Source organism: Ochlerotatus camptorhynchus, unplaced genomic scaffold (assembly GCF_037179485.1).
Source record: "Ochlerotatus camptorhynchus isolate MF236.1 unplaced genomic scaffold, CSIRO-AGI_Acam_v1.1 ptg000222l, whole genome shotgun sequence".
NCBI classification, from domain to species: domain Eukaryota; kingdom Metazoa; phylum Arthropoda; class Insecta; order Diptera; family Culicidae; genus Ochlerotatus; species Ochlerotatus camptorhynchus.
Window position 1 is genome coordinate 2,222,862 of NW_027040712.1, and position 23,027 is coordinate 2,245,888.

The 23,027-nt window shown below is 39.5% G+C and overlaps 1 protein-coding gene across 1 annotated transcript in view; it reads left to right on the top strand.

The window, feature by feature from the left end:
• The first annotated feature begins 2,536 nt into the window (after window positions 1-2,536).
• dmGlut (Dietary and metabolic glutamate transporter) overlaps window positions 2,537-23,027 on the top strand; it is a 73,129-nt gene continuing 52,638 nt past the window's right edge. The window contains exon 1 of the mRNA XM_065225225.1: window positions 2,537-3,109. Within this exon, the coding sequence (XP_065081297.1) occupies window positions 2,962-3,109 (148 nt within the window). The 5' untranslated portion in view covers window positions 2,537-2,961. The remainder of the gene's footprint in view (window positions 3,110-23,027) is intronic.

Here is a 23,027-nt window from a genome sequence, read left to right on the forward strand (position 1 = left end):
TCGGTTCGCGACGCGGCTCTGAAGGCAAAGTGTTCCGCCTGGTTCGTTCAGCAAACCATGAAACGAGCTGGGCTTCGTGTATTCAAGGTCCGGAAGGCACCGAACCGGCGTGATCAACAAAACACGGCGGCCAAATCCCGCGCAAGGAAGCAGTATCGAGAGTGGTTAACGAAACCGATGTGTGTGGTTATGGATCATGGTTATACATCAAGGCAGACGCAAAGCAGATACCGGGGCTGGAGTTCTACGTTGCCAAATCACGGTTTGATGTTCCGGAAGACATAAGGAAGAAGAAAGTGGACAAATTCGCCAAAAAAATACTTGCTCTGGCAGGCCATATGCCAATGCGGTAAACTGAGTAAACCGTACATCACAATGGGTACCATCAACAGCGAAATTTACAGCACCGAGTGCCTCCAGAAGCGTCTGTTGCCCTTCCTGCGGTCCCACGGAGACGAGACATTATTTTGGTCGGACCTGGCATCATGCCATTACGCGCGATCGACGTTGGATTGGTACAGAGACAATAACGTTGTTTTTGTATCAAAAACCGCCAACCTCCCAAATTCACCAGAGATTCGTCCGGTGGAAAGATTTTGGGCCATAATGAAGGCCAAAGTTCGAAAATCGTCCAAGGTGTTTAAGAACGAGCTGGAGTTGAAGAAAGAATGGATGAAAGTGACCAAAAAGGTCGGCTCCACCATTGCACAAAATGTAATGAGGGGTCTTAAGGGAAAGATGCGGACTTTCAGCGATGGTAAGGAAATTGAATAAAGTAATTGTGCTGCAACATTATCCATATGTATTAGTTCATTTCCTGAAAGTTTCAAGAAAATCTGACTTAAAATAAATTTTTGGCGAAAACTTTTGTCTGGTGCATTTTTTTCGAGTACAGGCCTTATATTGTCCATATCCGGACATGTTCCAGATACCCTAGGAAAAGTGGAAAAAATCTGTCTTGAGACAAATCTCATGATGCGATGTGTTGTCTCACATTTCTAACATATGTTTTTTCTAATGGGACTGACTTGCGGTTACTTTTCACTGTGGGACAATTTGGCTTAGTATTGTTTTTCATTTTACATGGACAAACCACCTTTTTTCAATAGCGCATCTCAAAAAAACATAGAAAGATAAACTGAATAATGATGCTAACTCAAAATTGATAAAAATGCAGATTGGACTGACTTGCGATTACCGGCAGTAAAGGAACACCATATAATCGAAAAATTTATAACTCGAACAGATTCTTCCATCCAGAAACAAGATGTCTATCTGGAACCTGTGAAACAGACTTAGTTGCAAAAACTGGAACCTGTGAAACAGACTTATCAGGTACTGGAAGCACTCTTGAGGAGAAAAACACAAAACTATGGCAACTTGTCGTAGTTTTATCAGAGTTATAAAGAGGTCTTGAATGCCATTATAAGCATGTTTCGATAGGATTGTCAGGTTTTAAGCGAAACTTAAAAACTAGTCTTGAGAACCTGTTTCAGTATGGGCCTCCTTCGTTTTATGAAGGTTTTATGGCTGTTTTAGAGTAGCTTTGTAAAATAATTAGTTTTATGTTCAGTTTTATAGAACTTGTCTTGAAAACTTCTTCAAGTGTACCATACAATTAATTTTGTTACTTGGGAATGTTCCGCCATATCGTATCTTCAAGTGATCTTCGCAAGCACCACATTTTATCAAGGCTCAATAAAACTACATGTGGTGAAATAAGAAAAGCACATTTTAAAGTGAATTGCACATAACAATGTCCAGTGTCATCACTTACTCACACGTTAAATCTGCCTCGATCAATCTAGCAGAATGCGCCCTTAGCCTCACTTTACCCAAGAGCAGGGAATCTCAATTCCTGTGTGGAATAAAATGATCTGAGATTTGAAATTGTTCGAGATTCTACGACTACGACTAGACTTTGTTGCAGTGCTTGTTGATTATAATAGGAGGAATTCAAAAGAACAGAAAATGAACAGTTTAAGGCTGACCATTTTGAATATCCTTATCTTAGGACGACCCTGAAGATCAAAAATTAATTCCGAAAATCTTTAATCCATCAAGTCAACAATAATAACCGCTACTTCTGAAACACGGTAGGTAGTCCCAATGTGAGGAAAGGTGATAACTCACTTTCATCCCATCATCATCTTCGTCGATGTCACTGTATTATCAGTGTGAGGTAAACAATGCGTGCATGTTACTGCTGTAGAAGTGTATCATCAACCGACAAAGTGTATGTAAATGTACCACCGAAGGTTACAGGTCGATCTTCACAATAACAATTACGTTGGCGTTTCCCTCGCTGTGACGAGGTGGATGACACATTTAAGACCTACTTAACACTGTGGTGATAACCGTTGGGATTCTGTGCAAAATAACAAACAAAACTTTGGCGGAAGTGATTATCAGATTAGTAAATATGCGTTGGAACCCGAATGGAAACGTTATCAAGCACTGGCAGCACTTTCAATAGCACCCCAAAATTTTAATCGGGCTACTGTCCTCCTTTCTATAGGCAGGAGAACAAAAGATCGCTTCCATCCTGGTCCAGTTCAACGCAATAGTTTAAACACAGTGCGTCGGCCGTGGTACTTTTCCTTCGATGCGAAATATGACTCTCTGAACTAGCGACTGGAAAGCGATGCAAAACCCGGTTAAAGTGATTACGGATCTATGGTTCCAGTTCGTCGCAAATGAATCCTACAACTGACAATGTAACTCTTAACAAGTGAAACTTCTAAAAATAATTATCATGCTATCAGTGATCTCGCTAAGCAGTGCATATTACCTTCATCCAACGACGACGACGACAATCTACGTAGAAGGTAATATCTATATAAAAGCAATTGCGGAAGAAAGTGCTGCTTTTTATTGTGAGTGGAATTGTAGGAGATGTATATCGGTGTACAAAGTGTTTAGAGTGAATGTGAATTGAGTGCAGAACGCAGAAGAGTTAAAATGATCCAGTCCAACCACGATCCGGATTATCGTGGTGAGAACGAACCGCTTCTGAAGAAAGGATCAGGTGCGCTTTCTCCGGGACCTTCGTGGGTTAGCTATGGTTCCCGACGGAGTCGCGATGAGTGCTGCCAGTGGCTTTCAAAATGTGAGTAATGTTTGGTGCTTTCCTTTAGTTAGGAAAACTGATTCATAATTGCACTGTGCAAAATTAGTTTCTAGGACAGACATTTTTTGCCATCTTTGGCTTTCTCCTGAGTTAATGTCTCGAATGCACTTTTGTACAAATAATTTTTAATGGTTTTTAATGCAGAAAACATGTTTTTTAGTATGGAAAATCGTTGCCTATGCACAAATCATATAAATATTGCGTGAAAAAATAATTCAGAATTTTTTTCTCACAGTTTATGTTCAATGATTTTGGTCAATTTTAAAGTGTCCATTAGATATTTATTTCAGATAATATCTAATCACTGTGGTGGGCAGTGCGGTAAATAGAAGACCATTGGTGTAGCTAGAAAAAATTATCTCGAGGGAGCATAGGGGGGGGCCTGTCGATTTTTTTAATTCTGCTAAACTACGGTTAAATAAAAACTAAAACACCAAGGCACGGGTCTTCCCTATAGAGAATGTACAAACACGTCCATAAAATCTAGATTCATCATTCAAGATTCCATCATATTCAATTAGTTGGAAATTTTTTGAATATCGTAATCCGGGGATAAATTGATCATAATAAATTTATGCAATACAATACAAACTAAGTTGAAAAACTAATGGTTTTTTAATCAGCAGCTATGGTAGCTCCAATACAATTAAGATTTCTTATAATATTGGATGTGACCTCAAATGGCTTCCCAGTGCATTTCTAGTATTTTTTTCTTATTAAATGCCCTGATTCCGATTCAGATGCTTTAACTCTTGTGTGAAAAGTGTTTTCAGCAGAAACGCCAAAAAAATGTAGGCAATTTAATCAAAATCACTGGTAATTTTGCGAAAAACCCTGGATTTTTTGATATTTGAAACATTCTACCGAAATTTATTAAATAATTCGGATTCATTTAAGTGTTTAGTAAAATATGATACTTGAATGGTAATGAAATCAATCATTGCAGTCCTATGATCGTTTGTTTGGCTGTTGATATTGCATATATATTGTACGTTAAGTAGCGTCAGTTCTATAAAATTGAAATTTATGCAATAATTTTTAATTTGTTAGGAAAAACACATCGAGGCAATCATTGGAGTCTCATGATGATATATTTTCAAGGTTTCTCTATATATCTATCACCGAGCATGTTATGTTAAAAGTGCAACGCATTATGATCAATTTTACCCCGGATTAAGGTTTTTCCTGAACAATTATAGTCTTCAAAGAACATTGCATTTTTAAACAATTGGAGATCATAAGAACTTGATCAACTGGAAGTCTTGGAAATATATCCAGTGAACTTTACTAATATATGTGTGTCTATGGAGATCTTTTGAATATTTCCTGCTGTCTAGGAAGGATGTCTGAAATAGTATCCTGTAACTTATAAAACGTTTCGTGAACATCTACAAAACTCCCTTAAGTTTTACTAAATTTCCTCAACTTCTACAAAGTTCCTTTTGCACTTATGCAAAGGTACCTATCATCTACAAATATTCTTAAACATCTGGAAAGTTCCTTGAAAGTTTACGAAGTTCTCAATAGATTTTTTCGAATTAATATCTCTGACAAAATGCAACGAAGTTTCCTATACTGAAGCGAGGACCTTAAAGTTTATTACACTATCTTTAGATCTTCTACAAGATTCCCTGAACTTTTACAAAATTATTTACAGTTATATGAAGTTTTACGTAGCTTCTTAAAAATGCTACGACATTCTAAAAACTTCTCGAAGTTTGCTGTACTTCTACGTATCTCGATAATTTTCCGCGAAGTTCCACAAACGAAATTTCTTGAATTTGTACGTAATTTCCACAACTATTCCAAGACCATGGGGCTTCAAAAAAGTGACCTGCAATTATATAGAGGTTCCCGATCAATACTGAGTCTCCCTGAAATAGAATAGTGTCCCCCTAACTTCAATAGTGCTCCTCAAACTTAAATTAATTTTCCACTTCTACGCAGTCTTGAGCAGGGATGGAAAATCATTTACATTCATTTGCCTTTAACTTTTTTCATGAACAGAATACTGTTAAATGATGTATAAAGCTTTTGTAGCTATAGATGTTAACTTCAACTTTTGTTTATAACTAAAATCTGAATCTCTTTTGCATGATGAAATAGAGCTGGCAGAACATGTTATTGTTTTTCAGTGAATGCAATTTACATTTACTGAAAAACAATGGTGGGTTCTTATCGCTCTGATTCATCATGCATAAGAGATACAGATTTGAATTGTTTACAAAAGATGTAGATAATATTAAAACCTGCAAAAGCTTCAAACACTATGTTACGGAATTCTGTTGATGAAAAAAGTTAGAGGTAAATGAATGTAAATGATTTTCCATCCCTGGTCTTGAGAAATTTTCCAAGTTCCATGCTTTAACGATTTTTTCCGAAGATATATGAAGTTCTCAGAATTTCTACTACGTTACCTCAATTTCTACGATGTTCTCTGAATTTCTTAGAAGTCATTGAAGTTTTACGAAGTTCCCAGAAGTTAAAGAAAAATCCCTGGGCTCATTACCAATTTTTAGAGCCTGTAGACGTCTTATTATGCCATGTACTTTAAAAAAGATTAGTAACATCGAACTCAACAAGTTTGAAAATATACCGGTGAATAAAAAAAATACACCAAAAGTTCTGGAGGGGGGGGGGGCTAGATAATTATAGAGGGGGCCTAGCCCCCTTGGAACCCCCAGTAGCTACGTCAATGCAGATGGCGGTAGTTTTTAAACATCAAACGCAAGAGAATTGACTATGCACGCCATTTGCCCCGTAACGTGGGTAGATCACCTTTTCGTGGTACGTTACGGGATGTAAGATCTACCACCGATTCCTAGTCCCAACTTCTTCAAACTAGGGGAACAGGATTTTTCAGTAATCAAAGGAACACATCTTAGTCCTTGTTACTTTTTATGCCTTGTTGATAGTGATAAGTCCTCGGGTTGCCTGGACCGAGGATGATCTTGAAACAAGGAAAAAATGAGTTAGTTAGTCTTCACCTATGTGATTCCTAATCTTCTAATCGTTGTTCCCTAGTTTGAAGTGGTTAAGACTAGGGTTCTGATGCATGGTCATTATCGGTGTCATAGCTTGTTTTTGTTGTTAAGGAATCCAATTTTGACTGCCAAAGGGGCGCGCCTTTGGAGGGTGTTCCAACTCCGAAGGGTATAAATAGCGGAACCTTTCAGTTAGAATCGATTCCTTGCGATGAAGGCAAGAATGACAACTGTATCAAAACCGAATACTTCATCATTTCTCAATAGTGATGGAGTAATACGACATGCACTAAACTAAGGACACGGGATATACTACAATAGATCAAATTACTGGTCGCAGTGGTGTTATGTCCCGAACAGAGGAAAAAAAAAAAAAAAAAAAAATGCACGCCACAGGTGGCGGTACTACCAACTACGATACTTTTAAATTGACCGTAAATGCTTGTTCGGTGAACAACTTGCGAGTGTTACGTCTGTTATTTGTGGTTGAAAGCCTTCGAAAATTATATCTTTTCTGAAATGGACACAATGGACAGACATAAGTTGACAAAACTTAAAAATGTACTGTTATTATTTTTTCCTTGATTTGTTTTCCGTCGATCTTGTTTTCCGTGCTGAGCACCAATGCTACCGACGCCAAGAAGGCAGCTCCCACACCTGGACCCTACCTATCGACCCATCAACTCATGAACCGGGGACCAACGGCTTTACTTCCCTTCCGAAGGAAGGTGTGATCAGAGATGTTATGCCTCAGAACATTCCGGCGGCGCCGACTGGGATTGAACCCAGGCCTGCTGGGGTGAAAGGTAATCACGCTTACCACTACACCACCGGCGCCGCAATTGTACTATTATTGCTAGTGAAATTCTTAACAGTATCTTTTTATTTTTTGGATGAAAATATGCGATTTTTTTCAGTGTGTATTTTTTTTTCAGAAAACGCAAAGCCGTTTTCGTGCAATGATTTATTAAAAATATCAAATACGCCATTTGGAAAAAATAGACGCGAGTCAAAATTGCCGAATTCCAGCACAAACTTGACTCACTGCCCCTAGAGAACAATTATGAAACATGTCATGGAATTCTGTGAAATAAAATCAAAAATTTGTTTATTTTTTCGCTTTTTGGCATGGAACGGCTCTAATGTTCCATGAACATCTACCATTCCCCAATCTTGACTTCTTGAAAAATTTCACTCTACGAAGTTTCATCATCTGCTTTCAAGTTCCAAAATATTTCTCCAGCGGCGGCGGTGATGTAGTGGTTCAATCGCAGTCGGAATTTTCTGAAGCAAAAAATCTCTGATCACACCTACCTTCGGAAGGGAAGTATAGCCGTTGGTTCTTGGTCCATGAGTCCATGGGTCGATAGGTAGGGTCCAGGTGTGATGTTTCACCAAGTTCTTTCAATTCGTCCAAGATCTCCTCTTCTCCAAACATTAGGAAATACCGTGAACCTTTCCTACGAATTTTTGACGTCGGACTACGTCTTTCATTTCTATACTGGAGGTACACTTTGTGAAAACCGAAAATGGAACATGAAACAAAATTATGAAAGATTTTGAACGTTAATAACTCAGACTAGGAGCAGACCAAGTTCAATAATTTTATTACCGATCGATCAGAAATATTCCTACGCATCTATAGCAATGCTTCGGACTGATGATTTTTAACGAGATGCTATTGAAAAAGTGGTAATGTCAAACATTGTCCAATGTACAAATAAAAAGTGATAATTTTATCACTGTTAAATGTTCTTCCCAACTCCAGTCGTCATAATAGAGTACCACTGAAAAGATATAAAACAGCGCTGCTGTATGGTATCAGCTCATTTTCGCTTCGGGCGGCGTGGTGGTCAGTAATAGCAGCAAAATTTGTTGATGCCAAATGTCTTAAAAATGCATGAAACGTCGAGATTTGGTGTTATCTCGAAAAAAAAAAAAAAAAATTTCTTAAAAAATCGACTTTCTGGGACTTAGAATTTTTCGTCGGCTTCTAAAACTGTTCACAATTGTCTCCAACCTGCTTATATATCGAATTAAACCACCATTTAGGATCTAATACGAAATAATTCACTAGGGTGGTCCAATTATTCTTCATTAGGGTGGTCCAAAAATTCAAAAATATATGAAAAACCACAACTTTTCATCAGAAATTCCTAAAATCAATTGTAAAAATATCTTGAATTGCGTTAATCTGTTTTTTTTTAGGAATCATGAGTTTTACACAAGAGGAACATTTGATGAATTCAACAATGGATCTGGCTGTAATGTTTTTATGAGTATCTGTAAAAAAAAAATCATTAGAAAATTAAATGCAAATGTATCAATTAAAGCATTCACCTGATAGAAATAAGGCTTTGATGAACTTTTTCTTAACCGGGAGGTCTACATTTTCGTCGAACAGACATAGTCCGATATGTTGTCCAAATATTGCAAGTGAGTTAAAATTCCTTTATGTACTTGGAGGCGAACCAGCCCCAGGCTGAAAGCCTCCCTAATAAAGTTAAATCAATCAATCAATCCTTTATGTACTGCTTTCGCAACGTCTTCATCAACAGTTTCATATTCCTTCAATATTTTTAACAGGTTCAGATCGTTGTTGGTGCCATCGCAGCACACGGAGAAAGAAACCAACTTTTCAAATAAATTTTTACAATGAACACACAAAATCGAGCTAGTCGATTTTTAGTTTTATCTGGTAAAGCAAATTCATGCCGAAGAATAAACATTTTCAAAGAATAAATGATATTTGCCATCCACCTTGCATTGTGGAACGCACCAGGAGCTCTTATTTGTAATTTTTCATCGATTTTTCCACCCAAATATAAAATGGCAAGTTATAGAACCTCTCGGTAATCACCACGGTGGTGTTACTCTCTTATTTGTTTTTCATAAAACTCCAATAACGCCAATCTTTCTATTTCCGAAATAGCTATTTAAAAAAATCATCATCCATACCTGAGTGGTATGAAGTTTTTTCCAAAATGTGCCATTTTGATTGGAATTTCTTAAAAATCTCAACATTTGGAGACTTTGACGTTTCAAATTTCAGAATTTCAAAAGCTTTGCCAAGTAGCAGTTCATGTATGTGGTGTCTACAAGGGAGGCCTATAAGCTGCCTCTTAAAAAAAATTGTTTAGGTACTGACACGCACCTTTTTTTCAACCGGTGTTTGATGCAGTAGTTTTAAAAAGATGTAAACATAATTCTGAAAACAAACGATAAAATAGTCAGAATTCTGAGGTGAACATACAAGATTTAAGATCATACCTGTCCGCAAGCCCCCATTCGACGACTGCATTGTACACCGCTTCTGCTTGTTGTGCCCCCGCGGAGTTTTTTTTTTTTTTTATATCTTTATTAAGGAGACTTTTAGCCCTGGGCTGGTTCGTCTCCGGACACCCCAGAAGGGGGTATCCCAAAGGGAGAGAAGGTACAGAGTTTTTATTTTGCGGAGTTGAATGATGGTTGCGGTTCCAGAGGGGAACTTATTTTGCCTTACTGTCCTATGTTGCTGTCATCTTTTGTGTTTTCTGTTTTGTTTTGAGGACCCCAGCAGAGCCCCACCGGTAGCAGCTGCCAGGATAGACCTGGCACCCGTTACCGGCAGGGAATGCCGGGCCTACTGTCATAATGTATATGGGTTAAACCCTCTTGTAGATTCCGGCCTCCTTCGCGAAACATATCAGTTGTGCCTCTGCTACCGGGTCGTTCTGAAGGGCGTCTCGGATGTTGCCCGGGATTCCGTAAAGTTCTCGTGGTCCGTGGAAACAAGGGCAGTTTATAAGAATGTGCTCGACCGTCATTATTGTTCTGCAGGTGTCGCATCTTTGGCGGAAGTTTCTGCCACTGTTGCTCCCCATGTTGTGGGTGATGCGGGTGTGGCCGCTTCTTAACCGGGACAGGAATCTCTGGTCGTTAAACCTTGGGACATCCGTCCAGGGAAGGGTTACCCCTTTGGTCTTCCGGATGAAGAGGTCTCTCCTGGCGAACCATTCGTGGTCCCATGCCGTCCTGAGGGTTGACTTGATCCAATTTTTCAGGTCCTGTCTGGGGACCGAATTGTTGGCGAGTCGGCCATTTCGTCCAATGGCAGCGAGGTGGTTTGCTTCTGTGTTTCCGGCAATTCCGCAGTGTCCCGGTATCCACATGAAAGTGGTGCCAGGGGGGGTGTGGTTTTGTATGGCCTGAATCCAGGGATGGCGGGCAGTGGTGGATTCCAGTGCCGCGAGGGCGCTAGCAGAGTCGGTTAGTACACAAAGCGGGGAGGAGGATGGTAGGGAAGCTGCGTAATGGAGGGCTGCAGTCTCGGCCGAGAAGACCGAGCATTGATCGGGGAGTCTCCAGAAGTGTGAGGTCTGTCCATCAGTTACTCCAAAGCCGACCCTGCCTCCTGCCTTGAAGCCGTCGGTGAAACGGAGTTCATAGTTGTGGTACCGTGTTTGTAATAATTCGGTGAGGCAGGATCTCATTGCCGTAGAGTTGTCTCCTGCTCGGAACTGCTTGGCCATGGATTTGTCTACTCGGATGGGGGAAGAATCCCACTCTCTGGCTCCGTTCCAGTGGAGCTGGGCCACCGGGGGGAGCTCCTGGTGAGCGATTTCTTGGAGGATTCGTTTCCCTTCTGTGAGGAGATAGAATTCTCCGTCTCCGCTTAATTTTTCGTCGAGGCCCACGGCTCTGGTACAGATTGTTTCCACAATGTAATATCGGAAAGGGAGCACTCCGATTTCAATACAGGCGGTATCGGCTGGTGTTGAGGGCAGAAGTCCAGCCGCAATTCGTGTTGCCTGGTTATATATCGGTGCTAGTCGGGTGACGACCGAATCGCTGGACGCACATTGTTAGGAAGGCACTAAGATTACAACTTTTTTTTTCAGCACGCAAATGAAACATATATTTACGAAAAACTTCACTATACGTCGGCAAGTTAACAGAATGGCCGAACGACGGCAGATATTCTCCAACTAGCCAAATGTCAACCATTTTTAAAAAACTGTTAACTTGTCTTGTTGTCTTTTTCAAACGCACTACTGATTGATCATACATTCTCAGATCGCATTCTTTTTTATACTAAAGCATAGGTAGAACAAGCCAAGGTAGAAAAGTTTACGTAGAAATAAGTACTTGAGACCGTTGCTTGCCTGTAGGAGAACACTGTTAGTGTGTGTTTTTTAATTAATACCCAAAAGGAAGCCAGATAAACAATATGCTTTATGTGGGTACTTTTTTGGCACCTCTATAGGGTAGGAATTTATGTTAAAAATTCATTGTACTTTCGTCAGATTGTACTGTAAACTAAACAGCACTAACGGTTGTCCTGTACAATTTTCGGAATTATTCTACGATTTATGTCTGTCTATGCTTCTATTTTATGTGGTCTCAGATACTAAAAAGTAATATCATCAAATGTTTTGAAGTTTGGATTCTTAAAAATTCCAAAACGCAACATGATGATATTTTCAGATACATGCGTTTGGTAAAAAGTAATAGTTTTTACATACTTATTTTGATTTTTGCACCACCCTAATGAAGAATAATTGGACCACCTTAGTGAATTATTTCGTATTAGATCCTAAATGGTGGTTTAATTCGATATATAAGCAGGTTGAAGACAATTGTGAACAGTTTTAGAAGCCGACTCATCAATCTTCTATATTCCATATAGAACTCATGAAAAAAATTCTAAGTCCCAGAAAGTCGATTTTTTAAGAAAAAAAAAATTCCGAGATAACACCAAATCTCGACGTTTCATGCATTTTTAAGACATTTGGCATCAAAATTTTTTTTGATTTCCGAAATTTCATATACCCCCCCCCCCCCTTGGGAGATTTTCGAGAGTGAAAATAGTCAAACTTTGACGTGTTTGCGCCACCCCTAAATCATGTCCGATTGAGCTCAAATTTTGCATAGGGTCATTTTTCGAGGCAATAAACATTTTGTATATTGATAGCGAAATTTGATGGTCAAATTTTTCCCATACATTCATTGGCAGTCTATTATACATGTATTTAGCTCAAAATATTTGGATCAACTTTTGGGGGTTTTTTGGTAAAATGCCCGAAACTTTTGCTTCCGCCATCCATAAGAGCATGTAGCAGGCGTTTTTGGATGCATTGATTTTTGTAAATTTTACCATTGCTGGTGCCCTTTGCGACGAATATTTTACTTCTCTTTCCACAGGTGAAGATAGCCTGCCAAGAGCTACACATCTCAATCTCAATCATAATCTAAATTTATAATCTATCTACTTACATCGTACTTCATCTTTTTGCAGTAATTCTACAAAACTTTCATCAATCTTCTGCATATCTATTTATTGCAAGCGCATCTCACGACAGCAAAACAACATCTTTCATACATATATAGAGGCATCCCCCTCAACATTTCATAAGCATCATCATTTTGCCTCAGTCCAATGGACCGAAATGTTCTCAACACTGCAAATTTCCAATTTTGAGTGTACCTGTAGCAAGAAACATTCAAATTTTAAATGAGAATCCCTAAAGCCTAATCAAAGAACTCTGCACATAACCGAATAGGTGGGATAATCAAACTTGACGGGGCTTATTACGGATGTCACTTCACGGTGAAAACTTGTCCCTTGTCGTCACGGTGAAGTAATTCCCATTTGATTTGTACGACAATCACGGCTCTTATTCTGAGTATCACTTCCTTATCACCGTGTAGTGACATCCGTAATAAGGCACGACAATTAGTAGTCCGAATGAAACCAACGTACATAAAATTCACTGTACGCACTTCCTAGTTAATATTTAACGATCTAAAAATTCGCTTTCCGTTCTATCTTCGCATCCACCCTCTCCCGCAAATCGTGTAGTGTTCGCGCTTGACCTATATGCTGGTTTTTGACAGAGAAATGCTAGCTGAAACTGGCCCATTAGTTTTGTGATTGGATGATTTAAATTAGTATATCTCTAAAAAATCTTGCCTTATATTGAAGACAACATATCAATTCGTTCGGAGCATTTCCTTTTGAGCGGCAGATGGCACGTTGTGCCTGTCTCATGCCGGTCGTTTGAGAAAATGGAAGAGTTGCCATATATGATGTCTTCGCTTAAATCCTAATGTTAGCAAACCATTCGAAAGGGAATCGTCAGGACGTTCAATTGGCATGTTTAGAATTTTTTAGCGGCTATCTTGGTTTTTGTTTCGAAGAAATAAGTTTTATTTAAGCTAATCTCCCTTTAAAAACTAAGGGGGCCATTTTAAAGCTGAGAACAACAAGAAATAGAACGAAGTGGTTTTATGACCTCATATATACATTTGTGATGATTCATTTTCATTTCCTCTATTTTCTTACGTGAAACCAAGTACTCCATCATAGTTTGATATGTATCTTATAGAAACAATATCAGCATAGTTAGAGTTTAAATTGATGGCAAGCATATGAAAACCTATTTTCTACGAAAAGTCTAATATGGCAGTTAAATTCAATATGGCCGTCACATTTCTAAGGCTGTGTTCCATTTGATAAATTTTATCTTAAAATTGACAATTCAAAAATTAATAATGAGGGGCTGTTGTAGATCGTCTGATTTTCGAGAAGGTGTTTGTCAAAATTTAATCCTGGTTTATCAGAAATAAGACTGGTACAATAGCAGGTTTATTTGAAAATTTTCCATCTGTCAAATGTATGTGAAAATTCACGAAATGAAACGCAGCCTAAATGTACCAAATAAAAGTCAGGGCATCAGTTTTGCAAGAATTTATTGATACAGGGGAAATGGCTCTCATGTTGGCCTATGGATCTAAGATTGGGCCCATTGCTAAAAACCTGCTATTTATCAATTTTATCTAGATGAACGCGGCATTGGGACGATACTTATGGATAGTTTTGGTCGCTGTTGAAAATTTAGTCGATTGCGTTTAGTATGGGCCCAAATTAGGGGCATTTAGGCCGACATTACATCCATTTCCCCTATATTGATTTAGTTATTCTATTGTTATATATAATTTTCTTAATGCAACACACACGGAGTTTCAATTTCATGAGCGATGTCACAGCAGTGTTCGAGATTTGTGCACTAGAAAACTTGAAGTGATAGGGCTTATCAGCCATTTGTGGACTCTTCAAGGAATCACCTTAAACTGTTCGATCCCTTAGTTAACGAGGAGTTCATCGATTCAACGTACTGTAGAACGATATTTCTATGTTCAAAACGAGAGCTTTTTCTACCTCGAACAAAAAGTGGATGGTTTCAGCGAGAATTGCTCACAAACATACCGCGCACGGAGCTGCGTCAGCCGAAACTGTTTGAAATGCCACCTGCGCACATCGAATGTTAGCGTGTCATGTTTAATCAACTATTTCACAAAATGATTCACTCTTCTAATAACCGGTAGCAGGCGGTACAGCGACGTCAACGGTTCATCCAACTGCGGCCGGCGGCGGCAGGAAGCAGCACGAATTTTAATTCAATAAATGTCCGCATTTATGCACAGAATATCAATATCCTCGCACGCAAATTGAACTGTTGGGTAGCATTGAGCTTACTGTTATCCCATTCAAGTTTGTACCGGTTTTGATTCGGAAGTGCGTACATGTACTATTGAGACTCCCCCGCTGTTTGCCGTTTTCTTTTATCATTCATCAACCTGGTGTTTGAATATTATCCCAGCGATGATAATCAAAGCCATATATCATCGCTTACGAGCTGGACGACCATAGAGCCGACATTTATTTATGATTTAAATTCCAAATCACCACCAACACACGCTATGTGATCCTTGGATCATAGCTCTCTGATTTTGTTTTGTTTTCGGCCAATGGCTCGTAGTGCATGACCGTTACCAATGTCACATGCACTGAATTCACTAGTTTGCTACACATCTGAAAATTGAAAACAACCAACGATTTCGGAAACTGCAGATGCCAAATTTGTTCGCTTTGCCAGAATCGGATCCGGCACACGGATGCTCCTGGACCGCTTGAATCCCTGTTACCGATGAGCCTTTGAAGTGAGAAGTTCAAAGGAATTTCCGGGCGCTTTGAAGTGGTGACGATGATAATGTTCCGGCTGGCTCTTAAGTTGAAGCTTGGAAACGAAATTAATTTTCATTCATTATTTGCCAGGCCAGACGACCGGGCTCGGTTCGTTCGTCACAATCTGGGGAATGCGAATTGGAGCTCAGCTGGGTGGATCTATTTGTTTGTCTCTCGCAGCTTAACATTCCTTTCAGTAGTGATGGGTTGAAGAACGGTTGAGGGACAAATTGTTTGCAATGCTGATAATAATGCCATTTAAATTTGCTTTATTAAAATTGAGATAACTGATCTACAACAAGATTAATGTATTTATAATTTTCGGTCGATATCTTTCCACATTTACTTTGTTGCTACCGCGGTAGAGTGAGTTTACTGAATCTGAAAGGTATGGTCAAATTATAATTGGCCGCACGTTGGGCAGCGCTGGTCTAAAGCATGGCCCTCTTAGTAATGGCAGATGGATTTGAATTAACGGATTCGAAAACGGTTTTAACTCAAGTGCCTACTATACCTTATATTTTAAGAAAAAAAAATCCAAACCAATTATTCGTCGCGGTTTTGAAGGAATTCTCGAACATTTTTCTCAATATGACCCATTAAGCAGCGTACAACGGTCTCGTTTGGCGATTTTATCCCACAAATTGTCTATCTGAGCTGCCGTTTTGATGACTATACCTTTTACCTTTAGTTTCTTCTTCATAATTTCCCAATAGTTTTCAATGAGTCTGATTTTGGGACATTTGGGCGGATTGAGGGTTCTTGGAACAAACTGGCCTCCGTTAATTAAAAAAAAAACAGCAAAAAAAGGTTATCGTTTATTTAATTCCACTTAACTAATTTTGGTATCCATGAAAAATACGTATTTCGACTAGATTATGCAGTCTTCATTGTCGGATGGCTCCATCTTGCCAACTTAAGTTGCCCAATCCTATTGGAGATGCATCAACGAATAGTTCTGTGTCATCGTGGATGTTGAAATATCCTAATTTAGAAATGGCTTTCAATGCCTCCTCTTTCATAAACACAAATTCCTGTTTCAGTTCCTTGTTCCAGTAAAAACACTCTGATTTAGCAAGGTCTCGTAGTTTTTTCGTTTTTTTCGGCTCTGCTCAGAATAAATCGCTCGGCAAAATTCATCAGTCCCATGTAACTTTTGACCTCGTGCTGACTTTCTGGTTTCCGAAATCCCCGGATGGCTTTGAGTTTCTCCTCTACTACTCTTAGACCATCATGAGCTATTTGAAATCCGAGAAATTTACGGATTGCAGACCGAAAACACTTTTCTTTTCATTGATGTGTTCCATGCGTTCCATTCACATTGTGTTCCCGAATTCTTTCCATTACAGCTTTCAAATTTTCATCGTGCTCAGCTTTCGTTCGTCCAGATACAAGAATATCGTCCAGATAGTTGCGGACACCTTTACATCCGGCCAATACTACAGTCTGTAAGATTTCTTGGAATGTGTCAGGAGCGTTGGTGAGCCCAAATGGTAGTCTTTTAAACCGGTACATTCCATCCCCTGCGAAAAAAAAAATAGTCAAATGTCGTGATTTCTTGTCGAGGACCACTGGTTAAATCAATCGTTGTGGTAAGCGTGATTACCTCTCACCCCAGCAGGCCTGGGTTCAATCCCAGTCGGCGCCGCCGGGATGTTCTGAGGCATAACATCTCTGATCACGCCTTCCTTCTGATGGGAAGTAAAGCCGTTGGTCCCCGGTTCGTGAGTTGATGGGTCGATAGGTAAGGTCCAGGTGTGGGAGCTACCTTCCTGGCACGTCGGTGCTCAGCACGGAAAACAAGATCGACGAAAAAAACAAACCAAAATAAAAAAAAAAAAATCGATCGTTGAAAACCGTTTGCACTCAGGTAGATCAACCATAATGGATTCCAAAGTGGGCATCTTGAACGGACTACGGATAATAGCCATATTAGGGCCTCTCAGATCAACTACTAGTCGTATATCATGCTTTCCTTTGGGAACAACCAACAGTGAAGAACAATACGATTTGTCCATAGTATCATCAACGCGCTCAATAATACCGGATACCAACAGTTCATTCAGACGACGTTCAGTTTCGGATTTGAACGTTGGAGGTATGTTCGTAAAAATTTTCCTGGATGGTGGCAAGCTTTCATCATAATTAAGAACAACAGGAGCCACACTGAACTTCGGAAACTCTTTGTTCATGGTCACCGAATGAATTTCTCCGGGGAAATTGATATCCGAGCCAGGACGAATTGGAAAGTTGAGTCCGAGTTGCAGAACACTATACCGAATTGCTGTGTTTCTGCCGAGTAATGCTCGAGCGTCTTTAATGGCATAGAATTTTTCCATGGAGCGAAGTCGGTCATCACTGATTTGTTTATTCGTTTATTTAATAATTCAACTGACAATTAATGTCTTCATGAATAAAACTTAATCTAAATAGTTATGGTCAACGAAACGAAAACGGTCAAGTAACCGGTGACGAAGCACATTTGCTGATACGTTAAAGTCAAATTCGCAATAAAAGTAGTTAAATTGTCGGCTGATTGCACGAATTGGCTCATTCTGCGTATAATTTCTGCCTCGTGGCTCCAAAAACAGAAATTCGCGTTGACGAAGAGGTCTCTCAGGAGCATACATATTCAGCTGCGGCCAGCAACGTTGGACAGTCGATGTCACCCGTGAGAAGCTTTCCAGCAAACATAGCTTGAGCGACCGTCCGTCACACCACTAGCGGTTCGATGCCCAGAAGACGGCAACGCTCCTCGTACGGTGGCAGGTTCGATGAGTCACGCCAGTTCAAGAAACGAAGAGCATATCTCACAAACTTTCGTTGACCAGATTCGATTCTAGCGATCCAAGTGACTTGGAAAGGGCACCATACAACTGCACTTGATTCTAATATAGACCGCACAAGTGAGCAGTAAAGTGATCTGAGGCATAACGGGTCCCGGAACTCATCGGCAATTTTGAAAATAAAACCCAGTTGGCGATTGGCTCGGAAAATGATGTCGTTATAATGGATTTTGAAGGTGAGCCTGCAGTCCAGAGTAACACCGAGATCCTTTATTTGTTCTACACGGGCAATGCAACGTCCAAAGAGCACATAGTCAAACATAATTGGTTCATTTTTACGGTGATAGGAGATGACGTTGCATTTTTCGATGCTCAGGCCCATCAAATTTCTCGTGCACCAGTCAGCGAAAATACATAGCATAATATCCCAACAGTCCGAGAAGCTTTTGATAATTTTGTAGATTTTGGCGTCATCTGCGTAGAAAAGACGACATCCAGATGGTAACAACAGAGCGATGTCGTTTAAAAAGATCGAAAACAGCAGAGGTCCCAGGTTGCTACCTTGCGGGACTCCCGAGTTGTTTGAGAAAACATTTGAATCCGTCGCGCCAATCTTGACTAGTACAGAGCGATTCATTAAGTACGATCTGAACTATTTCACAGCCGTAGACGAGGCACCTAGTATCTCCAACTTAGCAAGCAGGATTTCATGATCCACCCTGTCAAAAGCGGCTTTTAAGTCCATGTATGCAGCATCAATGACAAGCTCTGCTACAAAGCTAGCTATAACTTGAATTTCCCCTGAAGTCGCGTAAGATTTGAGTGGTCTGTCACTTCCATACTTAATGCAGAATAATCTGAGCATAGATACATAATCATTTACAAGAAACTTGAATATGTCTTCTCCAACAGTGTTCACTTCCGCTCCTGAGTCGATCAGGAAGGAAACTTCATCAAACACACCAACCTGCTCAGAGGTGGATTTCTTTATTTTAATCTAACCCATTTGGGTCAAGTGTTTTCCGTCAGATACACCAACCCATTCGAAAGTTGGATTTAGTTTTGTTTCATCTGACCCACCCGGGTCAAGTGTCTTCCGTCAGACACACCAACCCGCCCAAGGGTTGGATTTAGTCAATTTGTTCCGACCCTGCCGGTTCAAATTACTCTTTACTTTGTTACTTAACCCGCGTAAGAATTGAATTCACCTAAATCATCCCTGTTCGCGTTTGATTTCCACTTACAAGATGGCGGCCATCACCATTTTATAAAATAAGATCCTATAAACGAACCTTCTTTTCACCTACCAAGAACTACGTTTACGTTAGGCATACTAAGCCCAAAAGTATCTATTTCATCTCATAGTTTATACTTACTTCATAGTGGGAGCGGTTTTTGGTTCTTTCACTGCGCCATTGTCGGATGGCTCCATCTTGCCAACTTCCTTTATTTCACTTGCGAACGAACTGCTACCGTGCGGGACCGAAATCCGTACACATAAGCACGAGAGAATCATTAACGGTCAATAATAAATAATGCTATCACATTATGCTCTGTATCACATCTTTTTCCTATACATTTATCTTTATTTTTCCATTATTTGCAAACACCAGGTCTTAAAATTACCTTTAATTATTAGAAAAAAGTATTTGAATTGCACATATCTTGCATCAAAATCCGTACAGCGTTCTACGATTGAATCAAAATTCGTACAATTTTGAATCGAAATCCGTACACTGTGTTGAGGCTGAATCAAAATCCGTACATGAATGAAACAAAAAACATGTTGCTATCTTGAATAAAGTATTTCTTCAGAAGTTGCTTGGCTAGGAGTCCAAAACAGCTATAATCGTTTAAATACACTAGTTTACAGCATATTTGAACTTTGTACGCTAATGGTCATTTCCCATGTAAAATCGTGCGCTGAATCCAAAAATGTAGTCCAAAAAAATTTCAGTAGGATGGAGATGTTAAAGGGTGATACGGTCAAAATTTGGTCAAGGGAAAACGCGTGTAAATCGGTGAAATCGTTTATTTAAATAATCAAATTAAAATTTTTTTCAAGTTCAATTAGTATAAAATTCAGGAAAAATATTCAGTTAGGCTTCCGCTTTTCCAAATCCGAATTGCCGGGCCTTACGCTTGACCCCTGCCATCAGATTTTGTACAGCCACCTTGTCCACCTTCTTCGCCGCAGAAAGCCAGTTTGCCTTGAACTGCTGCTCGCCCTTAGCAGTTTTTTTGGTCTTCTTTAGGTTCCGCTTGACAATAGCCCAGTATTTCTCAGTTGGGCGGAGCTCTGGCGTGTTGGGAGGGTTCTTGTCCTTGGGAACCACCTGCACGTTGTTGGCGGCGTACCACTCCATGGCCTTTTTACCGTAATGGCAAGATGCCAAATCCGGCCAAAACAGTACGGAACAACCGTGTTTCTTCAGGAAAGGCAGCAGACGTTTATTCAAACACTCTTTCACGTAAATTTCTTGGTTGACAGTCCCGGAAGCTATGAAAATGCTGCTTTTCAAGCCACAGGTACAGATGGCTTGCCAAACCAGATATTTCTTTGCGAACTTTGACAGTTTCATGTGCTTGAAAACATCTGCTACCTTTCCCCTTCCTTTTGCCGTATAAAACTCCTGTCCCGGAAGCTGCTTGTAGTCGGCTTTGACGTAGGTTTCGTCGTCCATTACCACGCAGTCAAACTTCGTCAGCATCGTCGTGTACAGCCTCCGGGATCGCGCTTTGGCCGTCGTATTTTGTTTATCATCGCGATTTGGAGTCACTACCTTCTTGTAAATCGATAGTCCGGCTCGTTTTTTGGCTCGATGCACGGTTGTAGACGATACACCCAGCTTATTTGCGGCATCTCGGAGAGAGAGGTTAGGGTTTCGCTTGAAACTACCGGCAACTCTCTTTGTCGTCTCAGCGGCTTCCGGTTTTCGATTTCCCCCCGATCCAGACTTCCTGGCTGTCGACAAACGTTCCCCAAACACTTTAAATACATTTGTAACGGTTGATTTGGCAACTTTTAGCGATTTTGCCAACTTTGCGTGCGAGTAGCTCGGATTTTTGCGATGCGCGAGCAAAATTTTGATACGCTGCTCTTCTTGCTTGGACGGCATTTTGACAACTGAAGAGTGAATTCCAAAATCAAAATAGGAGCAACATTCTACACACACACACACCTTCAAAATGAGGGGTGTTCAGGTTTTTTAAATGCAAAATTGAAAGAAATACGTCAAGTTGATATTGACCAAATTTTGACCGTATCACCCTTTATATATGGAGATATTAGGGTAACAGAGGCATAGTGAATAGATGGGGCATAGTGAGCATCGCGTGCTCCAGCTTGGACTTACGACCGTGCAGAACATATTTGTTGGCTGTAGGATCAATATCATAATGATATTGATCCTACTACCAGTTGATTTGTTTCATGCAGTTGGAGATCCAGAGCCAAAGGGCGGGATGCTCACTATGCCCTTCCTCCCCCTAGCTAAAAAATGAAATCTCACTTTAAAAAAAATTAAAACGCAAATATCTGTGGCTGCAATAAAGTAATATTAATTATTTTAACGCCAAATTAAACGAGATAAAATTTTATTTCGATCTTTACAACACTATTTTTCCGTGAGAGTAATGGTAGAACCACTATAAACATTTTTATTTACATTGCTTAAGAACTTAGCAGAAATTCAATTTTTGTTACGAAAACTTAAAAAAAAACTAACTAATAACTAACAACAATACCATCATTCTCACTGACAATTGATGTTCAATTAAACGAAAAAAAATTTCTTACCTCTAATTTAGCGTTAAAATAATTGATATAATCTCATTACAACTGGAGATATTTGTATTATAGTAATCAAACTTGTTTAAAGTGAATTTTCATTTTTAGTTGCATTTCGAAAACTATCCTACTGACATTTTTTTCGACTACATTGTTGGATTCAGCGCACGAATTTACATAAGAATCATCAAAGGTTCAAGTTCATTTATTTTTACATATACTTTTTTAACTAGTGATATCAGCGTTAGATTAATTGATGCTCCAATCGATTCAAAGGAGAGGTAACTGATTACTTTTTATTTAAGAAGGTGACTGTTTTGGATTTTTATGCTAACTAATATCATGTTTAAGGATTCATTTCCTCCAAATTTTATTCTATACTAGTGCTTTGGGTTAAATATTCTTACTAGAGTTTTCCTACGATCACAACTTCGAGGTCTTCGAAATTTGACATGTGATAACGTGCAAGATGCGCCATACTTCGGAACTTGGGGGTACTCCAGCTCAACGCTACAAAAAATTTTTAACCGGGACTAAACTGGACGGTGTAGCTAGGACAATGTTGTCGAATCAATAATAGCAAACTGAAGAGAAGACTGCCGAAACATCTTTAATACACCGATAATGGAAACGCTCCACCAACCCACTGGCATCAAGCGATAAATTAACCGGTTTCTAAGATGGTAGCCCTATAATGGCGGATAAGTAAATAAAAAAAAAAAAAATATACAACCTTCTTAGAAACCAACAAAAAAAGACAATGAACTGACATCAAGGATTAGTTTTTCGTTTTGTGCATGAAAGTTAAAATTGGTAAGTTAACGACTATAACTTAATTAAATTTAAAACGTCAAGAGAGTAATAATCATAAAAATGCAGATCTTTCATTGCTTCTTTTTCGCAGCTTTCTTCTGCTTCTTCTCCATTGTTACCATTGCCTTTTCAAATTAAAATGCTTTCTTGCTTCCAACTTTCTTTCCTCTTCTTCTTTTTCTTCCTCCTCTTCCTGTCGTTCCTCAATCCTTTGTTTCTTTGCGTTCTCCTTTTCAATTTTTGCCCGCTCTACTTTCATGTGTATTTCCGGTCATTCCTCGCTGGTAGCTACTGCTGGGAATGCTCTCTTGCCTATTTCTGTCTTCTCTCTGTAAGAGAGCATCCAACAATGATGTAGCATATTTTTGATCAATTTTAAACTTCTCCTCCCCCCTCGTAGCAAATTTGGCTATATCCAATACATGGCCGGTCACAAATTCTGAAACCCCCACCTTCCCCCTCAAATGCTACGTCATTTATGCATGTTCCCTAATTTGTATATGCGTGTTGGGGATAT